The sequence below is a fragment of the Coptis chinensis genome, chromosome 1 (assembly GCF_015680905.1).
Source record: "Coptis chinensis isolate HL-2020 chromosome 1, ASM1568090v1, whole genome shotgun sequence".
Lineage (NCBI taxonomy): Eukaryota > Viridiplantae > Streptophyta > Magnoliopsida > Ranunculales > Ranunculaceae > Coptis > Coptis chinensis.
In genome coordinates, this window is record NC_141456.1 from 6422754 (window position 1) to 6446929 (window position 24176).

The 24176-nt window shown below is 36.8% G+C and overlaps 1 protein-coding gene across 2 annotated transcripts; it reads left to right on the top strand.

Annotated features, from left to right (window-relative positions):
* The first annotated feature begins 991 nt into the window (after positions 1-991).
* Positions 992-23880, top strand: LOC147521704 (uncharacterized). Of its 2 annotated transcripts, none has more exons than XM_086582828.1 (2): positions 992-2346; positions 22946-23880. In XM_086582828.1, exons 1-2 carry the CDS (start codon positions 1498-1500, stop codon positions 23702-23704), a joined length of 1608 nt encoding a protein of 535 aa, XP_086438954.1. In that variant the 5' UTR covers positions 992-1497; the 3' UTR covers positions 23705-23880. The 2 variants fall into 2 exon arrangements, with proteins under 2 accessions (XP_086438954.1, XP_086438885.1); XM_086582759.1 differs by lacking the exon at positions 992-2346 and adding an exon at positions 21507-22867.
* Positions 23881-24176: the final 296 nt, after the last annotated feature.

The window sequence follows — 24176 nt, forward strand, 5'->3', positions numbered from 1 at the left end:
CAATTTCTGTCTTCTGTAAGTTAAATTTTGACGAACGTCAGAAATTATACCGTTGGTCTAAAAAAATTTTGACTTATATTTGCAACTAATGGATGGACAGCAGAAATTGTGCCGTTTGTATCCCTTTAGCACCTCTACCTTCAACGCCTCCATTGGAACTGATTTTGAATTTTTTACCTCTCAAATTTAATTGGACAGCCAAAAATACTAAAAATCCTATGTGGCGATACTATAACAGCCCATTATAGCAGTTCTCTGTTGGACTTGCCTCTTTTTTTTTTTTTTTTTTGGATAACCTTATAAGTGACATTAACGTGAACTCAGAGAACCGACAAGACAACAGCCCTTGTGCATGTAGACAACAGCCAGTTTATTGAATGTGAAACCATGCCGTATAGATTGTCCTAATATTAGAAAATAGCAGTTTGTTGAATGTGAACGGAAAAAGTATAATCAAGTCAAGTCTCCTTAAAATAGTTCTTTTCTCTAGTGTTCATTTTTAATAGGATGGAAAGCATAATTTTACAATTCTCCCTGTCCAACTTTTGTCTGTATATTGTAATCGTAACAATTCTTTAAAATACGTGCACCATACGCGTCAATTATTAAGAAACAAGAAACAAAAGTAGCCCTTCCGGGTTTCTCAATAGAAATTGCAACACGTTTAAGACTTTTGAGGATTCCCAATAGGCAATAGGTAGATTCAAAAGTCCGCTAATTTTGTATTTTTGTTTGGTGTCCGATGGTAAGATAAAATATTAACAACAGCAGAAGTTGTAAATTGAAAATTACGTAATGGCCATCATGCAGGTGAAAGTTATAATCTTTACGAAAAAAGAAGATGAAAGTCATAATAATAGATAGATTCTGAATCGAGTGACAAATTCGTAATCAATTGAAATTAAAGGCCCACCACTACCACAACAATCCAACACTGTCCGCGTATACAATATGTACAATAAAGAAATGGTATTCCTTATTAAAATGCAAAACGTGCAGCTGTGCTTATTGAGCCACTGACTTACAAAGCCTGCATATACTTGTTCCACTTGAAGTGATAAGACTCAAGAAGAATCGATTTTAGGTGTGAGACAGATAAAGAAACATGGCGGACCATTGCATCAATGGAACCATAGAAGGTGTGAACTATTCTTCTCCTGTACCTGTTATTGGTTTATATATTGCTGGAGCTTCCATCTTATGTGCGTTACTGATGCTTTATGATATTGGATGTGGATTTTGGGATATCAAGGAATTGATTTCTTGTCGATCATTCAAACTCATTTCTCTTACTACCAAGCGATGGCTTCCCTGTAAGTCATTCCAGCTCAATTCTCTTACACTCACTCTGCTTGGTATAGCAACCAAACTTCCTGTCGATCTGACAACCGATATGCCTAGTCAAAAAGATCAACTTTCAAAACTCACTGGGACTGCATTTATATGCATTTCCATGGCATTTCTAGTGCCTTCACTTGGTGTTAGTAGTGCGTCTGAATGTTCCACAAATATGTGGGCGTTGACTATATTTGTGTTTACTGTAGCTGTCAACATTTGTATACAACTGCAGACTGGTGTGATTGTCTTCTTTTTTTCAAAGAACATATCGCAGTCTTGGTTTTGATGTTTTTGTTGCTCCTGATGTTGTGGTACATCTCTTCGATTACTAAGGCTCAGAAGAGAATCACCTCTGACCGATATAATACTCTCTTTGCAAAGGGCAGTAGTAGCATGTTGGACAGATTGAAGTTGTGTTACTTGTATGCTTATTGCTCTGATCCACAATTCAATATAAGCATCCACCCAATCAATGCAGCCATTGGCACAGTTTGCCTAACCTGTTTAGGCATTGTTTTAGAAGCTACATTTAGATCTATCATTTTGAAGCAGCTTAAGTTCTGTGAAGGGGATTCTGATTATAAGTGGTCGATGATATTAATAGTTTCTGCCCAAATTATCACTGTCATTGTAGGAACTTTTGCAGTTGTCTTTAGGTGGCTATCTTTGTTTAGCCGCATGGATTTCGAAAAGGTAATATCATCTTTCTTGGAGGAGGATGAAGTGAAACAAATGAACCAAACCTTGGGAAAGGGGTCAAAACGGCTTAAAGTACAGAATTTTGTTGCAACTCTAATCTTATGGCTAGTCTTACTAGTTCAGTTGTTGATTGTATTCCCATCAGTGCTGGTGCGTTACTTTCTTCGTGTATACCAACACGATAACTTGGAGTTATTTGATGATCTCCCTCATGAAGGTATAATTGCGGCTAGCGCGTACATAGTGCGAAAAGGGGTCGATGAGATACTTCGATTGAAGGAGGTTTTCCATAGGGAGTCACTTTATCAGGTATTTCAACTTCTGTCACATAGATCACATAGATCTCCTTCTGAACGGGTGCACCCCATGGAAATTAAAAATTCATCTAATCGCGGGACAGTATCAAAGTGTGTTCTCTTTCAATTGCACTCCTTATAAAAATTGCCCAAGCTTCCATACCAGCTGTTGACCTTCCTGAGTCTCTAGTTCATGTATTTAACGAAGCCAGAGAAATCATTCAGTATATCGATGAAACAATGCAACCGAAAAGTTCAGCTACCAATGACAAGTTCGCATATGCGAAAGCTTTGTGGATAGGTGGGGACTTTAGATGCCTGCTTCCCAAAAACTTCAATGGCGATCCCACACCTGATCAAGTTGACTCCGATTTGGATCCAGATCTGGCTCGTGCAGTAAACAAAATTACAGAATTGAGGAAGACATTTCATCCTGGTATTAGATATTCGCAAGTTGGTGTCATCATAGACTTCCTGGATCTCAGAAGGTGCAACTCAGTTCGTGATCTATGTACTTCCATAGAGCGATTGTTTGTGGACATGTTGCACGCATTACTCATTCAACTCCCTACTGCTATATCGAAAAGTTTGAGGGAGAGTCCAGCTGAAGAATTTGAAGAAAGAGTAAGAAATGCCATGGAATTCCTCATTAAAATTGGATGTTTGAAGGAATTAATTGAGTCGATTCCTCCGCCACCTAATTTTCCAAATATTATAAGTGATGAAGCTCCGGTCCGAGTGTTTAATAATCCAGTACTAGCAAAACTTCTGGAGGTTGTTCCAAAAGTTCCTGACACGCACAACGGAAATGAAAATACTTTTGAGAGAGCAATGAGTTGTATTGCATCAATTTGTTGATGTGGTCTAGCATTAGATATTCTTGAATATTTGTGATCCTAGTTGTAATCAAGTAGTGATATAATTAGGATTTCATTACTTTAGTTCCCAATATTTGAATTTTCCTATTTAAACTCAATCAGTGGGTTGATGTAATTATCCTTTTTGCAATAAGAAAATTATCATTTTTCTTCACAATGGCGCATACAGAAATGGTGATCTTGGTGATCTTCATCAAGCTGTTTGAAATGCTAACCATAATGCTCACACCAATGAGTTGATGTATTAATTCAAACTGGATTTCTTTTGGTAAAGGTATACTAGTACTACCTTCAAATAACTTTCTCCTCAACCAGACACAAATAAAGTGTTTACTGGAAGCTTAGTCTGTGCTTACTTGCATTGCTCATTGGCTCGTGACAGTAGTTCAACTTAATTCTGAGGGAAACTATGATGTTGTCCATGTGACAGCACATTCTCCTATCAACTTGGAACTATTGGTGTACTTCACAGATTCAATTTCTATTTGGATATCAAGCAAACAACCCTAGTTTGGTCTATGCATTTGAGAAACCTGGAGTGTCTAGCACACACACAAATTGTAAATACCTGGGAGACGTCTACCTAACATGTGCCTCTGTAGGCTAATGTAGCGCTTTCAGTTTGCTTGGTCTTTTTCACTCTACTTATTTGTTCTCCTACTAGGCCATGTTGTCCTACGTCGCACCTCTTTAACTATCAGTGCATATTGTTTGGGTTTAAGACCAAACTATCAGCCCTTGTGCATGTATTTGAAAAATCAATACTGCCAGAGTACTAGAGAGGTCCTTGCTCCATTAGATAGCACTGATAAAAAACAAATAGTTTGTTGGAAGTTCACAGAAGAAGAACAATACAAGGGAAGGTCCATGTGGCCAAGCCCCATTAGATTGTACTGATTAAAAAATTAATAGTTTGTTAGATGTGAACAAAAAAATAATAATACTATTTTCTAACAGGAATCACGTCCAAGTCCCCTAACAGGACATCTTTTCAATGTACTATATCTATTTTTCTAATAGTGTGATGGAACGTACAATCTTACAGTTTCAAATTTTGTTTCTTTAAGTAACTAATCACAAGAATTTTTAAAACATGTGAACGATATCCTAATCAAACTACGAACAATCGATTTTCATAAGACTATAAAGAGTCAATTGTTCAGAAACAAAAACCAAAAGAACGACCAGTAGCCGTTCTGATTTTGGTACATGCATTGCTATTTGCTAGAGACTTAACAGAACCCCTCTCAATAGAAAAAATGCGACAAGTTTAACTGTTTAAGGATTCCTTGTGGTAGATTCACAATTTTGAAGTCTGTTATTTTTGTTTGGTAACCCATAGTAAACCATAAACCATCCTATATATTCTTTAACTTTACAACAAGAGTGCGTGACACTGGGAAGTTGTCTATCAATTTGCATAAAATAACTTAGAGATGCTTAATTCAAAATTATGTAATGGCCATCAGTCATCGCCTCATCGGGCCATGTGAATGTTATAATCTATATATATATATATATAAGGATTATTTAGGGTTTGGTCCTACTTATTTAGGAGTATTTAGGTTTTAGTCTTATTTCTATCTATTGACCTTGAGTCGTCTCAGTTGACCGTGGTCAAACTATTTTATAATAATATATTTTTCGTTTTTTATCAAAATGGCCAAACTACCCTTCACGTGCTTTGCATGTGACTTTAGAGAGTCGTGGGCTTTAAACCCGTTGACTTGTATTTCACACTAGAATCAACCTTGCTTTGACTATCAGTCAACTTCTTCTTCTCCAATCAACCTTAACTCAAACAATGCAGCAGATCGATGGATTTGATTTGTAATAGGTTGAACAGTTGATGAAGCATTATAAGAAATGATGATCCGATTATTAGATTGTTCTATTCTGATAAGTAAACAGAAACAAAACTTAAACAAAAACAAAACACTTAAAATTATCTCTGTTTTCCTGGAAAACTAGAGCCGATTCTATTCTCTTTTTTCTTGTCTCTTTTCATACATTCCTCTTCCCTTAATACAAGAGATTTCTTTTCTTACTAGCCTTACACTTGTCTAACTACTACTGCATCTCACTCTATTAGAAATACTATCTTACCCTTATATAACTAAAGTAATTACTCGCATGTCCTTATAATAGGACATGACAATGTCGTCTCCTTTAAGAATCCTTGTCCTCAAGGATTAAAATGAGGATAGTGTGTGGTGATGTTTGACCAATCTTCCCAGGTAGCATCATCTGGAGAGGTATGAGACCATTGGATAAGAACCTGAGCTACACCTTGGTTGTTCCTTGGGATGAGTCTGCGAGATAGGATGGCTATGGGCTCCATTTTGAATTGTCTTGTCTGGTCGACGAGAGGGAGTTGAGGAGATGGCACTACAATGGAACCTAGCTTCTTCTTGAGTCGAGATACATGGAAAACTGGATGGATTCTTGAATCTGGTGGTAAGTGGAGTTTGTAAGCAACTGCACCAACTCTTGCCGACACCTGAAAAGGACCATAAAACATGGTTGAAAGCTTCAAATTCCTGAGAATTGAGATGGAAGTTTGCCTGTAGGGTTGGAGCTTCAAATACCCAATCACCAACTAAAAACGATCTCTCGATTCTTTTTTTGTCTGCAAAATGCTTCATACGTTCTTGAGCTTTGGTTAAACCATCTTTAATCATGTCCACCATGGTTTGCCTCTGTTTGAGGTAGTCTTCTACAGCTGCCACAGAAGTGGTGATTGTGCTGGGGATGGCGAGGTGAGGTGGGGTGTATCCATATAAAGCTGTGAAAGGTGACATCTTGAGGCTGGTGTAAAAGTTAGTGTTGAACCACCATTCCGCCAAAGAGAGCCACCTTACCCAATGTTGTGGTGTGTGTCCGGTCATGCATCTCAAATAAGCTTCAAAGCAGGCATTCGTGCGTTTAGTTTGTCCATTATTTTGAGGGTGGTAAGCTGTGCTGAGATGTAGTTCAGTTCCCAATGCCTTGAACAAATGTTGCCAAAAAAAGCTGATGAAAACCTTGTCTCTGTCAGAAATAATGGTTTGGGGAAGGCCATGGAGTTTGTAGATATGATCCATGAAGACCGTGAGCCAGCGGGAAGAAGCAAATTATAAGGATGACTAAGAGCCAAGAAATGGCTATATTTGGTGAATCTGTCCACTACAACTAAAATAACATCTTTGCCTGCCGATTTGGGTAAACCTTCAATGAAGTCCATACTAATGTGTTGCCAAGCATGCGTTGGAATAGGCAATGGCTGAAGCCGTCCGCCAGGAAAGTTATGTTCTCCCTTGCACCTCTGACAGACGTCACAAGTAGTTACAAATTGAAGTACATCTTTCTTCATACCTGACTAGTAGAAGTAGGTCTTGGCTCTGAGATAAGTTCCTTGAATACCAGAATGACCACCTATAGCAGAAGAATGGATTGTGGCTAACAACTTGAACCGTAAGGTAGTGTTACTACCAATATAAAGTTTACCCTTGTATCGGAGGACACCTGCATCATAAGAGTACAGTGGGAAACTTGTTGGTGCAACCATGATTTGAGAGGAGTTGTTGAAGGGTCGCGTCTTGAGCATAACTGAGGGACACTTCTGTTATCCATTGTGGTTGTACCACAGTCATAAGATGACATTCTCCTTGTTCTTCCACTACTCTTGAAAGTGTGTCAGCTGCTGCGTTTTCCTTCCCCTTTTTGTACCTTATTTCATAATCAAAGCCCAGTAGTTTGGTAAGCCCACCTGTTGTAAGAGAGTTGTAATTCTTTGCTCCATAAAAAATTTGATACTTTTACCGGGTGCGTGTGAACTATTAAGTGGTGCCCTTGTAGATAGGATCTCCATCTTGTTCTTGCCATGACAATTGCAAGGAGTTCTTTTCGCGATAGGTAGAAAAACCTAGTGCTTTAGGACCTAATGCCTTACTAAAAAGCGATAGGACGGCCTCCTTGCATTAAAACCGCCCCAATTCCTCGTGCACATGCATCAGTCTCCACTATGAAGGGTTGCTTAAAATCAGGGAGTGCTAGAACAGGTGTTAAAGTCATTGCTCTTTTCAGTTCATCAAATGCCTTTTCCGCTGCGGAGGACCATTTAAAATTATTCTTCTGTAGCATATCAGTGAGAGATCGACTGATGTTGCCATATCCTTGGACATACCTCTGTAGTAGTCCTGTTAAACCTAGGAAGCCTCTCAACCCTTTGATTGTTTTAGGTTTTGGCCAATTGATCATGGCATCGATCTTGGCTGGATCAGCTGCTACTCCTTCAGGTGTGATTAAGTGACCCAAATACTCTAATTGAGATTGTGCGAAAGTGCATTTAGAAGCCTTTGCATAGAGTGTATGTTGCCTCAGTGTGTCTAAAACCTGTCTCAAATGGAGTAAATGCTCGTCCAAACTGGTACTATATACTAGTATGTCATCAAAGAACACTAATACCTGCTTCCTTAGAAAAGGACTGAAAATCTCATTCATTAGGGCTTGGAATGTAGCTGGAGCATTAGTTAGTCCAAAGGGAATCACCTTAAATTTGTAGTGGCCTTGATAAGTTCTGAATGCTATCTTGTAGATGTCTCCTGGATGTACCAAAATCTGGTGATAACCTGATCGAAGGTCAAATTTGGAAAAAATGCAAGCCCCATGTAACTCATCTAGTAATTCATCTATAACTGGCATGAGAAACTTATCCTTCACTGTCATATCATTCAACTTCCTATAATCCACACAGAAACGCCATGTCCCATCCTTTTTCTTAAGGGTTTATTCGTGAAAACCCCCCATTTTATGACATACTTTTGTGTTTACCCCCCAAATTTTGAATCATCACAAAAGTCCCCCCACTCCATCCTGACTCCGTTCAGAAATCATCCATATTTGCTCTATTGCCTAAAGTACCCTCGGGGTAAACACAAACTAAAAGAAATTGGCCCAAGCCCAACTAACTAAACTAAACAGCGACCAGGTGTATAGGATCACCCTCGCCCTCATCTTCTTCCTCGACCACCGAACCAGCAAACCCTGACCACAACAAATCCAACTGTTATAAATTAAACAATTATACATTTTTTTTTCTTTTCTTTGAGTCGACTCATCATCTTCCCCAATTGAAACCCAAAAACCAGCAGCACCATTAGAGGTTAGTGGGGGTATTGGGGTGATCTTCCCAAATTCCGATGATTGATTCGACTCATCATCTTCCCCGATCATTAGTTTAGTGAATCCAAAACACGTAGAGTTTCCTGCTGTGTGGTACAATAAACACGTAGAGTTGAATAACTAGAGTTAATTGACAATCAAGGAGGTAAATTCACTTTGGTCTAACCTGAATTTACCACCCAAAGTCCTAGTCGTATGCACAATTCTTTTTTCAGAGTATAAAAATGGCAGTCTATAACTAAGTAAAGTCTTTCAGAGTGGTCCTACTAATTTGATTTTTGTTCATCCAAAAAATTGCTCCAAACGACTATATGGCTATATCTCGGTCTGATGGGACTAAAGATCGACCTTTTCCATTATTGTTGCTTTTGTATGGGTTTTCCTTTTTATGTGGAAGTTCCCCTATGCATAAGCTGACAACCTTCACTCAGTATTAAATCTTCTCAATAGTACCTAATACCGTGTAATATAAAACCAGACGCATAATGGCGCCTTATTTATCTTGTCCATGCTGTTGGAATCTCTAAGTGTATTTTGAAATACTTGTGAGTGTGTGCAAAGTGGAGGAGATGAACCATATGTGTTCTCTCCACTTTAGTGCATAGTAGATAGTCCCACATTGGTTATCCACCACATCGGGTTGGGTTAGGGCTTGGGCTTACTTTGTTGTGGGTAGTGGTTTGACCAATTGCCTAAACTTGTTTTGCTTTTTTCTTTAGCAGCAAGTTTCGGTGTTCTATTAGGAGTTGGTCTCTCTTCCTTATCTGTTTAGGAGACCAACCCAGCCTCTATAAATAGGACTGTGAGTCCATAGAGGTATTGACTTGATCGAAACTTCAGGAGAAACGTAAAACTCAAACCGGTCTTTTTTTCTTCTTCTCTTCTTCCGGCCGGCCGAGAGAGTTATATTCTTTGTTCTAGAGGGTAGTTTGTTCTAGTGCAAAGTCAGGCTGCTGTTAACCATTGAATCCTGTGAGAAAGGCATGCTTTGTTGCCTTTTCGCACCATTGGAAGGGCGAAATCTTTTCCTTAAGGACGGCCCTAATCCACACCTTGGTTATTCCGATTCTTTGTCTGTCCTTGTCTCTTCATTTCTCTCACTTTTCACTTGTTTCTACGTTTCTACTTTAGTTGTTGTGTTCATACAACTATTCTAACAATCTTAAGGAAAGAATCATAGTAGAACAAAGGAGAGTGCTTTAATACGGCAATCAAAAGATAAGTCTTTTACTTTGAGTTATTGTTTGTGTTATTGGGTTATGACTTTAGAAATTTTCTGATAATTTCTTTTTTGTTAGGGAAACCAATTAAAGATTGAATATTTATTGATCTTTTGTGGTTTATCAAACCCTATATGGTTGTAGACCTTTCTCCTACGTTTGTGGGAGTCAAATATGAGATTTCTATCAAGAAAAACGTCAAAGTTCGTCTTTTTGCCTGCTGCGTCACTCGTTACGGAAACTGCTATAACTTTCAGCTCAGAACTCGGTTTTGCAATCCGCTTTTTGGGTTGGAAATCTGATTCAAAGAGCTTTCCAGTGGTATAAGGCTTGATACCTAATTCGTCCTGAGCTGGTTCAGAGTTACAATTCTTTTGAACTATTTTTATGAAAGGAAGAAAATATGGTAATCCGGTTTTTCAATCGGTTAGGTATCGTATTCTTTCACTCTTTGCAATTCTTTTGGTTTTATTATATGGTGATATTCTTGCCTTGAGTTGCATGCTAGTTTTCTTAGGAAGGAAATCCCTAAACTTAAACTTTTTTAATAACCTAGTCAACAAATTATACGTGTTTATCACTGAGGAATTAATTGGTTTGACTAGAAGTAGTTTGATATTAATTTTCTTTGTACATATGTAGATGCATGTAGATGGTCTAAGAGAGACCTTAAGATAGTTAATATCAACCACACTCAAATCTTGAATAGTAATTATAATATATTCAATGCATAATTGCTTACCTTTATTGAGTGAACATGTTGTTAGACGATGATTATAATTGTACTGTTGTGAAAATACATGTTAGATGAATTAACTTGTAGCTTATATCCAATATAGCATATGTTAAAGTTGTGTAGCATGCTAGTTTTGGATATTAATCATCGTGGTTTTACTTTAAACTTGATGATAGTTTATTGGTAAATTTTTCTAGTTGATGACATTAATGGGTTGAGCCATTAGATGTTGTGGTAGTACTTGAGGTCTTGTTGATAGGGTATCCTATCTTGCTTGAGCTCATGTAAAAAGAGGAGGTAGAGTCCCGGTTATTTTGCATATTCAAAGTGGCTAGATTTGTTTAATATCGTATATTTTTCGTTGTGAGGGGTACAGTTTAAGTTTACTTTTCTTGAACATATGATATGATATTAACCATGTTTAGCATGAATGTATTTTTTAACATTGGCATAAAGCTTAACCATGTCATATATTATTAAGTAATGAGCATCGTTGTCTACGAGAGGAAATAATATGGGAAACAATCAATATCCTCCTAAACCTAATTTAGTCAAGGAGATGTAAGGTCATGGATTGTCTTCTTAGACAGTATCCTCCAGTGACTATTTTAGACAAGGAGATGTAACGCTTGTAAATTGTCTTATTAGGCATTATCCTCCTATGACTATGAATAAATAGGCAAGGTGATGTACAAGTGCGTGGATTGTCTCTCTATATAAGTTAGAATATTGAATGATGAAAAGAAGAATGATAATGATATTATCTTGGGTAAAACCTTTTTCATCTAATTCTTCTATTCTTTAAAATTCATTTGAATCACTTGTGGATTTCCTTTCATATAGATAGCATGAACATAATATGACTATGTTTAATATGATCCATAATTATAGACTTGAGTAAAGTATATTCTTGTCATAAGAGTGCATATTATTGTTGTTGTTTCTTTTTAGTGTTTGAATGGCATACCGTGTTTTGCATGTAAGTTTGATTAGGTTGAGTAACCATTGAACTGTGGGGGTTGTGACCCATATGCATAACACTGTTTTACCAAAGTTTACCTCACAAGATAACTGGAAAAAAACACTAAACTACAAAGTATGGAAAGGTCTTGGGCCTATCAAAAAAAAAAAATACTTCAAAATGTGGGGGGTATCTTGCCAAGGCTATTGTGAATGAATCTAAAAGAAATATTCTTTTTTTTTAGACCTAGAACTATCTAGTATATGTTCATTGGTGAAACTCATAATAGTGATGTTTGTTTAGTTGTCATGCGTGATAACAATCTTGTAGAGACCACACTATTATTGAATGTCTTATATGTTAATTTTATTTTTGAGGATGTGCTTTATGTAAAATTAGCATAGAGTGGTCGGATGTTCATAATGAACTACGTAAGAGGATCCCATAATTTATGAGCAAGAAATTTGGAAGACTATCAGTGAGTATATCCACCATTCACGGTGATGATGTTTATATGTTTCTTGAGGAAGATTCATTAACCTATAAGGAAGTTGTGCAATACATGAGAAGTGTCCTTTTGAAGGATACAATTCCTCTAAATTTGGACTCTTGATTTATTGGGGGATCTATAGGTTGAATTGGATCTTCAAGAGAAAACTAAAACGTGATAGTTGTATTGCAAAATACAAGGCTAATAATAATAGCCAAGGGGTTTCAATCAGAGACAAGATTTATACTACTTTGAAACCTTGCTCATGTAACTAGAATTTATTCTACAGAATTCTAAAGACTCTAGTTGAGTAGTTGTGCGGAACTACAATACCAAGTAGTACCAGATAATGAGCTTAAGGTATACAATTTAGTTAAATCTTTGTATGATCGTTGATTCAAGCGCCTATAAATGTCATGAGCAATTCAACAACATATTAGTGTCATATGGATGTCAAAGTACCGTTGTTGATAAAAAAAATGTGTACTTTCTTTAGAGTAAAGCAAGACATATGTGTTAATCTCTCTTTGTTTAGATGATTTAATATCATGAGTGTTAGCATTGAGAATGTGTATGAGACAGAGAAATTCCTATTTGAAACACATAATAGACCGTCATTGGAAATGATAGTTCATTATGTTGTTAAACTCATTTCTCAGAATCGCTATATTAAGTTGTCAAGATGTTGACGCGTTTGAATATGGTTGAAGGCCACAACGCATCTTTAAACCAGACCGGCCGGATGGTATAGGGGAATTTCGGGCACTACATAATTGAATGACTGGTGAATATAGGAATTAAAACTCATGTTGGTCTCATTATATTGTTATAGCACTTAGTAGAAATATTTTTCATTGAAAAGTATGGGTATTATGATAGTAAGCATGTGTTAACACCTTTTGTGGCAAATATCTATCTTATGAAAAATAATTTCCTTGTGTTTTCTCATACTAAATATGTCAATATCATTGGTAGCCAATTGTACTTGATGGATAATGTATGTGAGACATGACATTGCCTACATTAATGGCATACTGAGCTGATAACCCAGTGTGTCCTTATATGAAACTTTGATGTATATTGTCAGATTATCCAAGTACAATAGCAGAGTCATTGATTATGGACTGATATTTAGTAAATTTCCATCACTGTTGGAAGGGTAATATGTTATAAACTGGATCTAGTAATGTTTATGTGTTTACCTTTGGTGGAAATTGAGTGTCTTGGATATCATCCAAGCTAATCGCCTTAGAAAAGGCATGTGATGATGCTGAGTGGGTTAGCAACCTCTTGGCAAATCTTCCCATTGGCTCTAAACAGCCTTCTTATGTGTATATGCTTTGTAACTGTCTCATTGCAATAGCTAAGACATGTTATCTTATGTGCAATGGGAAAAGAATACATGTAAGTTTGAGATATAACTTAATCAAGCAGCTGCTAGAGATTATGTTAGGTTGGACTTAGTTTGGCCACATGTCTAACCGCACCACTTCTTTGGAGGCAAGTGGTTATCGTCGAGGGGATGGGACTTTTGCCTTAGAGAGGGCTTATTAATCGACGCAACCCCACCTATGTGATTGGAGATCCCATGAATTAGGTTCAAAGGGAAAAACAAGTCACCTAAATGCCGCCTCGGTATGCTATTGTCTTTCTTTGAGGCGCCCCACCCTATGACTAGATAGCATTTTTTGTATACTTTGTATAACTTGAATTGCAATGAGAAAGGATGAGTTATTTTACTCTTTATGGAATCCATAGTCCATTTTTTATGAGATTGTGTATTTTAACTGCAATGTACACTTGTCGGATATCCACCTACGTGAATGTAGAACTGGTCGGTTCTTATGAGTATTCGTGCAAGTACTCTAGAGCATTCATGGAACACGGCGTAAGCTAAGGGCCAAAAAAGCAACACATGAGTAACGGGCATATAATGAAAGAGCAATGTGGGTGCATGTCCTCTATTTTACTATAAGGGAATGTTGGTTCAAAGATTTTTTAATCCAGCATTTTCACGTATTATAAGACATGTTACCCTATGACTGGTTCAAGCCCGAAAAGCACCAGTATCTTATGCATTGTTTTTTCGATTCTCTCTGGCATTTCGTTAACCCTTTTCTTTTGTAATATCCTATTCCAAAATAGTGGGGGACTATTAGTATTTTGAAATAGTGGGGGATTGTTGGAATCTCTAAGTTTATTTCGAAATACTTGTGAGTGTGTGCAAAGTGGAGGAGATGAACCATATGTGTTCTCTCCACTTTAGTGCATAGTAGATAGTCCCACATTGGTTATCCACCACATCGGGTTGGGTTCGGGCTTGGGCTTGGGCTTACTGTTGTGGGTAGTGGTTTGACAAATTGCCTAAACTTGTTTTGCTTTTTTCTTTAGCAGCAAGTTTCGGTGTTCTATTAGGAGTTGGTCTCTCTTCCTTATCCGTTTAGGAGACCAACCCAACCTCTATAAATATTTGTGAGTCCATAGAGGTATTGACTTGATCGAGAAAACTCGAGAGAAATAGAAAACTCAAACCAGTCCTTTTCTTCTTCTTCTTCCGTCACCGCCGAGAGAGAGTTATATTGCTGTTTCTAGAGGGTAGTTTGTTCTAGTGCAAAGTCAGTCTTTGTTAACCATTGAATCCTGTGAGGAAGACGCCATTGCCTTTCGCACCATTGGAAGGGCGAAATCTTTCCTTAAGATGACCTAATCCGCCTTGGTTATTCCCGCCATTCTTCTTTGTCCTTGTCTCTTCATTGCTACTGATGTCTACTGTTCCTTCTGTTCTACTTTAGTTGCTGTGTTCATACAGCTATTCTAACACATGCTCCTGATGTGACTTGTAGAGTTGTAACTGCTCTTTCAGGACCTTTATAGTCATTTCGTTGTTGTCTCTGGTAGTAGCCAAATGTGTTTCCAAAGAGTACTGTTTGTAATCATTTTTCTTTGGTCTCTTCACATTTCGGTGATGCTTGTATTTCTGTAATTCATGGTATTCTGAGGAAAGAGAAAAGATGAATCTCAGATGCCATAACCAGATGTAGCCTCTAATGGTGTTGCTGGTTTTTGGGTTTCAATTGGGGAAGATGATGAGTCGACACAATCATTGGAGTTTTGACGCTAAAATATTTCAAAATTTCATTTGGGATATGATCATTTGTTGACATATATTTGTGTTTACCCCCCGAGGGTACTTTAGGTAATAGAGAAAATATGGATGATTTCTGAACAGAGTCAGGACGGAGTGGGGGGACTTTTGTGATGATTCAAAATTTGGGGGGTAAACACAAAAGTATGTCATAAAATGGGGGGTTTTCACGAATAAACCCTTTTCTTAACTAATAACACAGGTGAAGCAAATGAGCTATGACTGGGTTGAATCAATCCAGATTGTAGCATTTCTTTCATTAATGATTCGAGAACTGCCTTTTGAATGTATGGATGCTTGTACGGTCTTTGGTTGGTGGGTTCAGCATCATTTTTGAGTGGGATATGGTGGTCTAATGTTCTGGAAGGAGGAAGACCTTGAGGTTCTTAAAATACATCAGCAAATTCTTGGAGTAAAGGAACTACCTCAGCTGGAATTTCAGGCTTGATGGTAGTAACTATGATGGAAAATATTTGACCCACAAGAGCATGAGTGTTCTTTTTCAAAAATTTTGATAAGGCCTTTGCGGTAATCATCTTTAGAGAAGCAACCTCTGGGCCTCCTCGTAGTACTATCTTCTGGCTTCCCCTTGTAAAAGTTAGTTGGAGCTTCTGAAGGTTAAGTATCACATCTCCACACTGCTTCAGCCAGTCACCACCTAGGACCATGTCACACCCACCCAATGGTAGTATTCTAATGTCATCTTTGAAAGAATGTCCTTGCATCTCCCATTTCAATTTATGGCATATAGCTTTACTAATAGTCTTCTCACCATTAGCAACTGTAACTAACATGTGAGCTGTTGGCTTAATCTTGCATCTAGCCTGTCTAGCCACTTCCGAGTCTAGGAAACTATGTGTGCTGCCGGTGTCTATTAACATAGTCATGGGTCTCTTTTTTATTAAACCTAGGATTCGTATGGTATTTTGCCCCACATTCCCTGTTAATGCATGGAGTGAAATCTCCATATCCGTTTCTACTTGCTGTAATATCTGTTCTTCCTCGCAGTCATCTTCCATAGGTTCATGATCTTCTTCTGTCCCTACCAACATATACAAGTGTTGAGTTGTACATTTGTGTCTAGGTTTGTAAGTTTCCTCACAATTATAACAAAGTCCCTTTTCTCTTCAGATTCTCATTTGTGCTGGCGTGAGTCGTTTAATGGGTGGTAAGGTGGTGTTTGCACTATTGGAGTTACTTGGGGTGGTATTCAAGGGTTTGATGGTGTTTGGGACTTTTGGAATGGGATTGGAGGTTGTGGGTTGTTTAGTCTGGTAAGATGGAGTGGAAAAATATGATGTGGTATTGGTGTAGTTTTTTTGTATAGGTTTTGTTGCTTTCTTAACCTGAGCATCCAATGCCACTTCCTGCATCCTTGCGAGGTATAATGCATTACTCAGATTGGTAGGTTTAAACATTTGAACGGAAGCTTTCAATTCATCTTTCAACCCACTAAGAAAACTAAGAACAAAGTACTATTCACTGAACTGTTTATTTTTACTCACCATAAGAGCTTGAAGTTCTTCAAACTGCTCAAAGTATTCATCCACCGTACCCACTTGAATGGGTTTATTAAACCGCCTACATAGTTCTCTTGGCCTACCAATTCAAATCGATCACAAATGACTTCAACTAAAGCATTCCAATCTACTAATTCCTTCCCATCTTGATAAGTCGGGAACCATGAATCGCTCTTCCTTCAAAGTATAGTGATGCTATCCTAATCTTTTTTTTTTTATCATCCATGGGATGCAAGTGAAAAAATTGATTACACTTCCTAGCCCACACACGAGGATTAGTGCCATCAAAACATGGAAATTCTAACTTAGGGGTTTAAAAAAGATTACCATGGTCATTCTAGTCATTTGGAATCTTTTGTCTTGAGTAAGTTGTTGATTGTTCAGCTTCAGTGGTGGTTTCTAGAGGAGTTCCAGACCCAGAAGGCAACTCAGCCGCTACGGTGGTGTTCTTCCCTTTGTCATTCATTATTTTCAATAGTTGGTCAAATCTAGCGTCTAACCTTTTATTTGAAAGTTCGAGTCTCGCCTCCATTTTCCTTTCTGCTACTTCTCTTGCTTGGATCTCTTTGATTAATCTGTCGTTGACTTGAGTCATTAACCCTTGCATCTCATTAACTTGGTGTTGTGTTTCTTTAGTTAGTTTTTCTATTTCACCTAGTGTCATGGTCGCCAGAAACGTAAGCTCTGAATACCAATTGTACTATTATGATAAGTAAACAGAAACAAAACATTTAAAATTATATCTGTTTTCTGAAAAACTAGAGCCGATTCTATTATCTTTTTTCTTGTCTCTTTTCATACATTCCTCTTCCCTTAATACAAGAGATTTCTTTTCTTACTAGCCTTATTAGAAATACTATCCTACCCTTATATAACTAAAGTAATTACTCGCATGTCCTTATAATAGGACTAGATGAGGATAAAGTAATCACAACAACTATCACTAATGAAATCAACGATTAGCTTGGTTCGAACTTACTATCTGGAACAATTTCAAAGGTTTGAATAACTGTACTAAGTTGACTTACTTGGATCTGTCTATGAATTCATTTAGTGGAGTGGTGCCAGATTTTCCTTCTCTTCTTGGGTGACTTTCTTGAATATGAATAATAATGGATTTTTGGTGTTTTTCCATGGAAATCACTTGAAAATATCACGGGTCTCCGGTTTTTAAGTGTCAAGGATAATTTGTTCGAGAATAGTTTGTTTCTGTGGAGATTCTAAAGCTTTGACAGCTTTCTTGGCTTTAGAATTCCACCATAGATTGGAAATTTGACGGAGTTGACCAATCTAGAGCTCTCTGATAATACTTTATCTAGACCGATACCACCTGAAATCAACAAATTGCTGCAGCTTGAACTTTACGACAACTATCTCACCGGAGAATTCCCTGTGGGTTTTGGAAATCTTTCTAGCCTTATAAAATTTGATGCTTCGAATAACAATCTTGAAGGAGATCTCTCGGAGTTGAAGTCCTTTACACAATTGGTCTCTCTACATCTATTTGAGAACAAGTTTTATGGACAAGTGCCAGTGGAATTCGGTGATTTCAAGTTCCTAGTTAATCTCTTGCTTTATACCAACATGCTCACAGGTAATTTGCCTCCATTGTTTAACTTGGTGTTCTAATCATGCTCACAGGAAATCAGTTGGATTCTGATGCCAGAGATCGAACACAATCATACGCTGAAGCATAGTACAAAATATCCCGATATATCACGATATTTGGAGATATCTATCCATATTTCAAAAAAAGATATATAAATATCACGATATGTTAAGAGATATATACGACTGCAAATATCAGCGATATTTTAACGATATTTGCGATATTTGTTATATTTGGGGATATTTTGCGATATTTGGAGATATTTAGCGATATTTTGTGTATATAACAATTTTATTTAATATTTACCATTATATTTTAAATAAATATAAATAATGTATCATGATATATAAAGAAATATCCATAATATCCACAATATTTGTCGATATTTTAGATATATCCACGATATTTGCATGTGAAATAATGTCAAATATCCCCAAAGAGAGAGATATATCCATGATACATATCCAGAAATTGAGTATCGATAAATACCCATATCCTGATATTTTGTACTATGCCCTGAAGTACTCAACAATACATTAACAGACTCCGTTAGGGAAAATGTTGAGGAAGTGGAATTTTGATAATGAAGTACGAAAAGGTTTACCGGTAAAACGGTTGAACCTGCAAAGAAGATGGGAAAAAGTTGGTAATGCTTGTTTGTGAGCTCCGGACAAGAAAAAAATAATAATAAAAACTATAAATTGTAATTAGTAAATCTTCATGTCTCCTCTAATTTTGATTTTGTAATATATTATACTAGAAAGTAGACCCGTGCATACGCACCGACCCTTTTAAAAAGTTGCTCAACAATCGTAACTATATATATTAACAAATTGTGATTCATGTTTTCATCGCTAACTCATTCTAATTTCATAACAAATTGTTTTAATTAAGTCTTAAAAACCCCGTTTTAATTTCTCAACAAATTGTTTTAATTAAGTTTTAAAAACCTATTTTTTAATTGGGGGAGAGATCCCGGCCCGTTTTAATTTAAAAGTGTAATTCCCGTTTTTAATAGGAGAATGATTCTCGTTTTAATTAGAAGTGTTAGATTTTTCTTTTTCAACAGGGGAGGAATTCCATTATAATAGGAGAGGAATTCCCGTTTTAATAACAGTTGATAATGTGGAATTTTAAGAGCGCTAGAAAAATACCCGTTTTAATTTTCTAACAAATTGTTTTAAATTAAGTTTTAAAAACCCGTTTTTTCAATTGGGAGAGAGATTCTGTTTTAATAGGATAATGATTACCATTTTAATTAAATACGATAGATTTTTGCTTAATTTTCAATAGGGGAGGAATTCTCATTTTAATAGGAGAACGATTCCCGCTTTAATTAAAAGTGTTAGAATTTGTTTTAATAGGAGAAGAATTCTTGTTATAATAGAAGAGAAATTTTTGTTTTTCAAATAGGAGAGAAATTCTCGTTTTAATAGGAGATGACGTGGAATTTTAATAGAGTTCGAAAAATATCCCTTGTGGGAGCTTTAATATTAAGATATAGATATGGCTTATTAAAATAGTGGATTTTTTTTTTAATGATCTAATTACTCAACAAAAATAACTTAAGCAATATTTTATGCAAGATAATTACCTTTGACTCCAATATTGGGATGTATATAATGGAAGAGGTGAAGAGAGAGAACAAACCAACGAGACGTTGAAAAAACAGGTGCTATGAAGAGTTTATGGAGCGAGTGTTGAGACTTGAGAAGCTGAACTGAGATGTCTGTTTGTTCCACTTCGAGTGTGACTCAAAACTGATGTTTTCGCTAACTCAAGTATGGGCCTATCTTAAACATGGGCCTGGGGTGTTTTGGTTAGTGGAAGTTTGGAATCCTTTATGTGCTGTCATAGAACATCTGATAGTCACAGCTAAGGGTGTGTTTGTTAAGGGTGTGTTTGTTATGATGGAAACACTATGGAAAGGAAAGGAAAATAAGAGTGGTCCACCTTTTCCATAGTTTATAAGGTGTTTGTTTACCCATGGAAAGGAAATGGGCTTTTCCATATGGAAACAAAATTATTGAAATGGAAAAGATTTTGTGTCCTTAGCTAACCCCTAAAATTTTTGTGGAAAGGAAAAGAAAGGAAAGGAAATAAATAGATAGGGACTTACTACTAATACACTCATGACCCAACAATACAATTATTCTTTTCCATAGCTTTTGCAAACAAACATGATTATTTTTTCCCGAGTTTACTTTCCTTTCTCCCAGGTTTACCAAACACATACCATTTAAAATTATTTCCTTTCCATTCCATTCCATTCCATTTCTATGGTGGACCATTTTATTTATTTTTCCTTTCCATGAAGTTAAAAATTTAACAAACACACCCTAAATTTTAACTAAGGAAACGAAAAGAAAAATAAAATGGTCCCCACCATGGAATGGAAATGAAATAATTTTAAATAAGATGTGTTGGTAACCGGAGAAAGGAAAGAAAAAACCTGGAGAAAGAAATAACCGTTTGTTGTTTGCAAAAACTATGAAAAATGAATAATTATATTGTTAGGTGTGTTAGTAGTAAGTCCTTAACTATCTATTTTCTTTCATTTTCACAAAATTTTAGGGGTTAGCCAAGGCACAAACCTTTTCAATTTCTATGATATTTGTTTCCATATGGAAAAACTCATTTCTTTTCCAAATGAAACAAACGCTTTAAAAACTATGGAAAAGGTAGACTTGCCTCTTAATTTTGTTTATTTTTATTTTTTTTTGCCATAATCTTATAAGTGACATTAACGTGAACTCACATAACTGACATGTAGATGGAAAACCACTACTGCCAGTTTGTTGAAAGTGAAACCATGCCGGATAGATTGTCCTAATATTAGAAAATAGCAGTTCGTTGAATGTGAACGGAAAAGCTATAATCAAGTCAAGTCTCCTTAAAAGAGTTCTTTATTTACTCCAGTGTGTCTTTTTAATACGATGGAAAGCATAATTTTACAATTCTTCTTGTCCAACTTTTGTCTGTGATATTGTAATCGTAACAATTCTTTAAAATACGTGCACCATAAGCGTCAATTATTAAGAAACAAGAAACAAAAGTACCCCTTCGGGTTTCTCAATAGAAATTGCAACACGTTTAAGACTTTTGAGGATTCCCAATAGGTAATAGGTAGATTCAATCATTCAAACACAGTCTGCTAATTTTGTATTTTTGTTTGGTGTCCTATCTCGATGGTAACATAACAAATTAACAACAGCAGAAGTTGTCAATTGAAAATTACGTAATGGCCATTATGCAGGTGAAAGTTATAATCTTTACGAAAAAGAAAATGATAGTCATAATAAATTAATAATAGATTCTCAATCGAGGGATAAATTCGTAATCAATTGAAATTAAAGGCCCCACTACCACGACAATCCAACACTGTCCGCGTATACAATATGCAACTATACAATAAAGAAATGGTATTCCTTATTAAAATGCAAAACGTGCAGCTGTGCTTAGTGAATAGGGAGCCATTGACTTACAAATGATTTACAAAGCCTGCATATACTTGTTCCACTTGAAGTGATAAGACTCAAGAAGAACCGATTTTAGGTGTGAGACAGATAAAGAAATATGGCGGACCATTGCATCAATGGAACCATAGAAGGTGTGAACTATTCTTCTCCTGTACCTGTTATTGGTTTATACATTGCTGGAGCATCCATCTTATGCGCGTTACTGATGCTTTATGATATTGGATGTGGATTTTGGGATATCAAGGAATTGATTACTTGTCGATCATTCAAACTCATTTCTCTTACTGCCAAGCGATGGCTTCCCTGTAAGTCATTCAAGCTCAATTCTCTTACACTCACTCTGCTTGGCATAGCAACCAAACTTCCCGTCGATCTGACCACCAGTATGCCAAGTCAAAAAGATCAACTTTCAAAACTCACTGGGACTGCATTTATATGCATTTCCATGGCGTTTCTAGTGCCTTCACTTGGTGTTAGTAGTGAGTCTGAGTGTTCCACAAATTTGTGGGCATTGACTATATTTGTGTTTACTGTAGCTGTCAACATTTGTATACAACTGCACACTGGTGTGATTGTCTTCTTTTTCAAAGAACATATCGCAGTCTTGGTTTTGATGTTTTTGTTGCTCCTGATGTTGTGGTACATCTCTTCGATTACTAAGGCTCAGAAGAGAATCACCTCTGACCGATATAATACTCTCTTTGCAAAGGGCAGTAGTAGCATGTTGGACAGATTGAAGTTGTGTTACTTGTATGCTTATTGCTCTGATCCACAATTCAATATAAGCATCCACCCAATCAATGCAGCCATTGGCACAGTTTGCCTAACCTGTTTGGGCATTGTTTTAGAAGCTACATTTAGATCTATTATTTTGAAGCAGCTTAAGTTCTGTGAAGGGGATTCTGATTATATGTGGTCGATGATATTAATAGTTTCTGCCCAAATTATCACTGTCATTGTAGGAACTTTTGCAGTTGTCTTTAGGTGGCTATCTTTGTTTAGCCGCATGGATTTCGAAAAGATAATATCATCTTTCGTGGAGGATGATGAAGTGAAACAAATGAATCGAACCTTGGGAAAGGGGTCAAAACAGCTTAAAGTACAGAATTTTTTTGCAACTCAAATCTTACGGCTAGTCTTGCTAGTTCAGTTGTTGATTGTATTCCCATCAGTGCTGGTGCATTTCTTTGTTGGTTACCTACAGGACAAGTTGGAGTTTTTTGATGATATCCCTCATGAAGGTATAATTACGGCTAGCTCGTACATAGTGCGAAAAGGGGTCGATGAGATACTTCGATTGAAGGAGGTTTTCCATAGGGAGTCACTTTATCAGGCATTTCAACTTCTGTCACATAGATCTCCTTCTGAACGGGTGCACCCCATGGAAATTAAAAATTCATCTAATAGGCAGGACAGTATCAAAGTGTGTTCTCTTTCAATTGCACTCCTTATAAAAATTGCCCAAGCTTCCATACCAGCTGTTGACCTTCCTGAGTCTCTAGTTCATGTATTTAACGAAGCCAGAGAAATCATTCAGTATATCGATGAAACAATGCAACCGAAAAGTTCAGCTACCAATGACAAGTTCGCATATGCGAAAGCTTTGTGGATAGGTGGGGACTTTAGATGCCTGCTTCCCAAAAACTTCAATGGCGATCCCACACCTGATCAAGTTGACTCCGATTTGGATCCAGATCTGGCTCGTGCAGTAAACAAAATTACAGAATTGGGGAAGACATTTCATCCTGGAATTAGATATTCGCAAGTTGGTGTCATCATAGACTTCCTGGATCTCAAAAGGTGCAACTCAGTTCGCGATCTATGTACTTCCATAGAGCGATTGTTTGTGGACATGTTGCACGCATTACTCATTCAACTCCCTACTGCTATATCGAAAAGTTTGAGGGAGAGTCCAGCTGAAGAATTTGAAGAAAGAGTAAGAAATGCCATGGAATTCCTCATTAAAATTGGATGTTTGAAGGAATTAATTGAGTCGATTCCTCCGCCACCTAATTTTCCAAATATTATAAGTGATGAAGCTCCGGACCGAGAGTTTAAAAATCCAGTACTAGCAAAACTTCTGGAGGTTGTTCCAAAAGTTCCTGACACACACAACGGAAATGAAAATATTTTTGAGAGAGCAATGAGATGTATTGCATCAATTTGTTGATGTGGTCTAGCATTAGATATTCTTGAATATTTGTGATCCTAGTTGTAATCAAGTAGTGATATAATTAGGATTTCATTACTTTAGTTCCCAATATTTGAATTTTCCTATTTAAACTCAACCAGTGGGTTGATGTAATTATCCTTTTTGCAATAAGAAAATTATCATTTTCTTCACAATGGCGCATACAGAAATGGTGATCTTGGTGATCTTCATCAAGCTGTTTGAAATGCTAACCATAATGCTCACACCAATGAGTTGATGTATTAATTCAAACTGGATTTCTTTTGGTAAAGGTATACTAGTACTACCTTCAAATAACTTTCTCCTCAACCAGACACAAATAAAGTGTTTACTGGAAGCTTAGTCTGTGCTTACTTGCATTGCTCATTGGCTCGTGACAGTAGTTCAACTTAATTCTGAGGGAAACTATGATGTTGTCCATGTGACAGCACATTCTCCTATCAACTTGGAA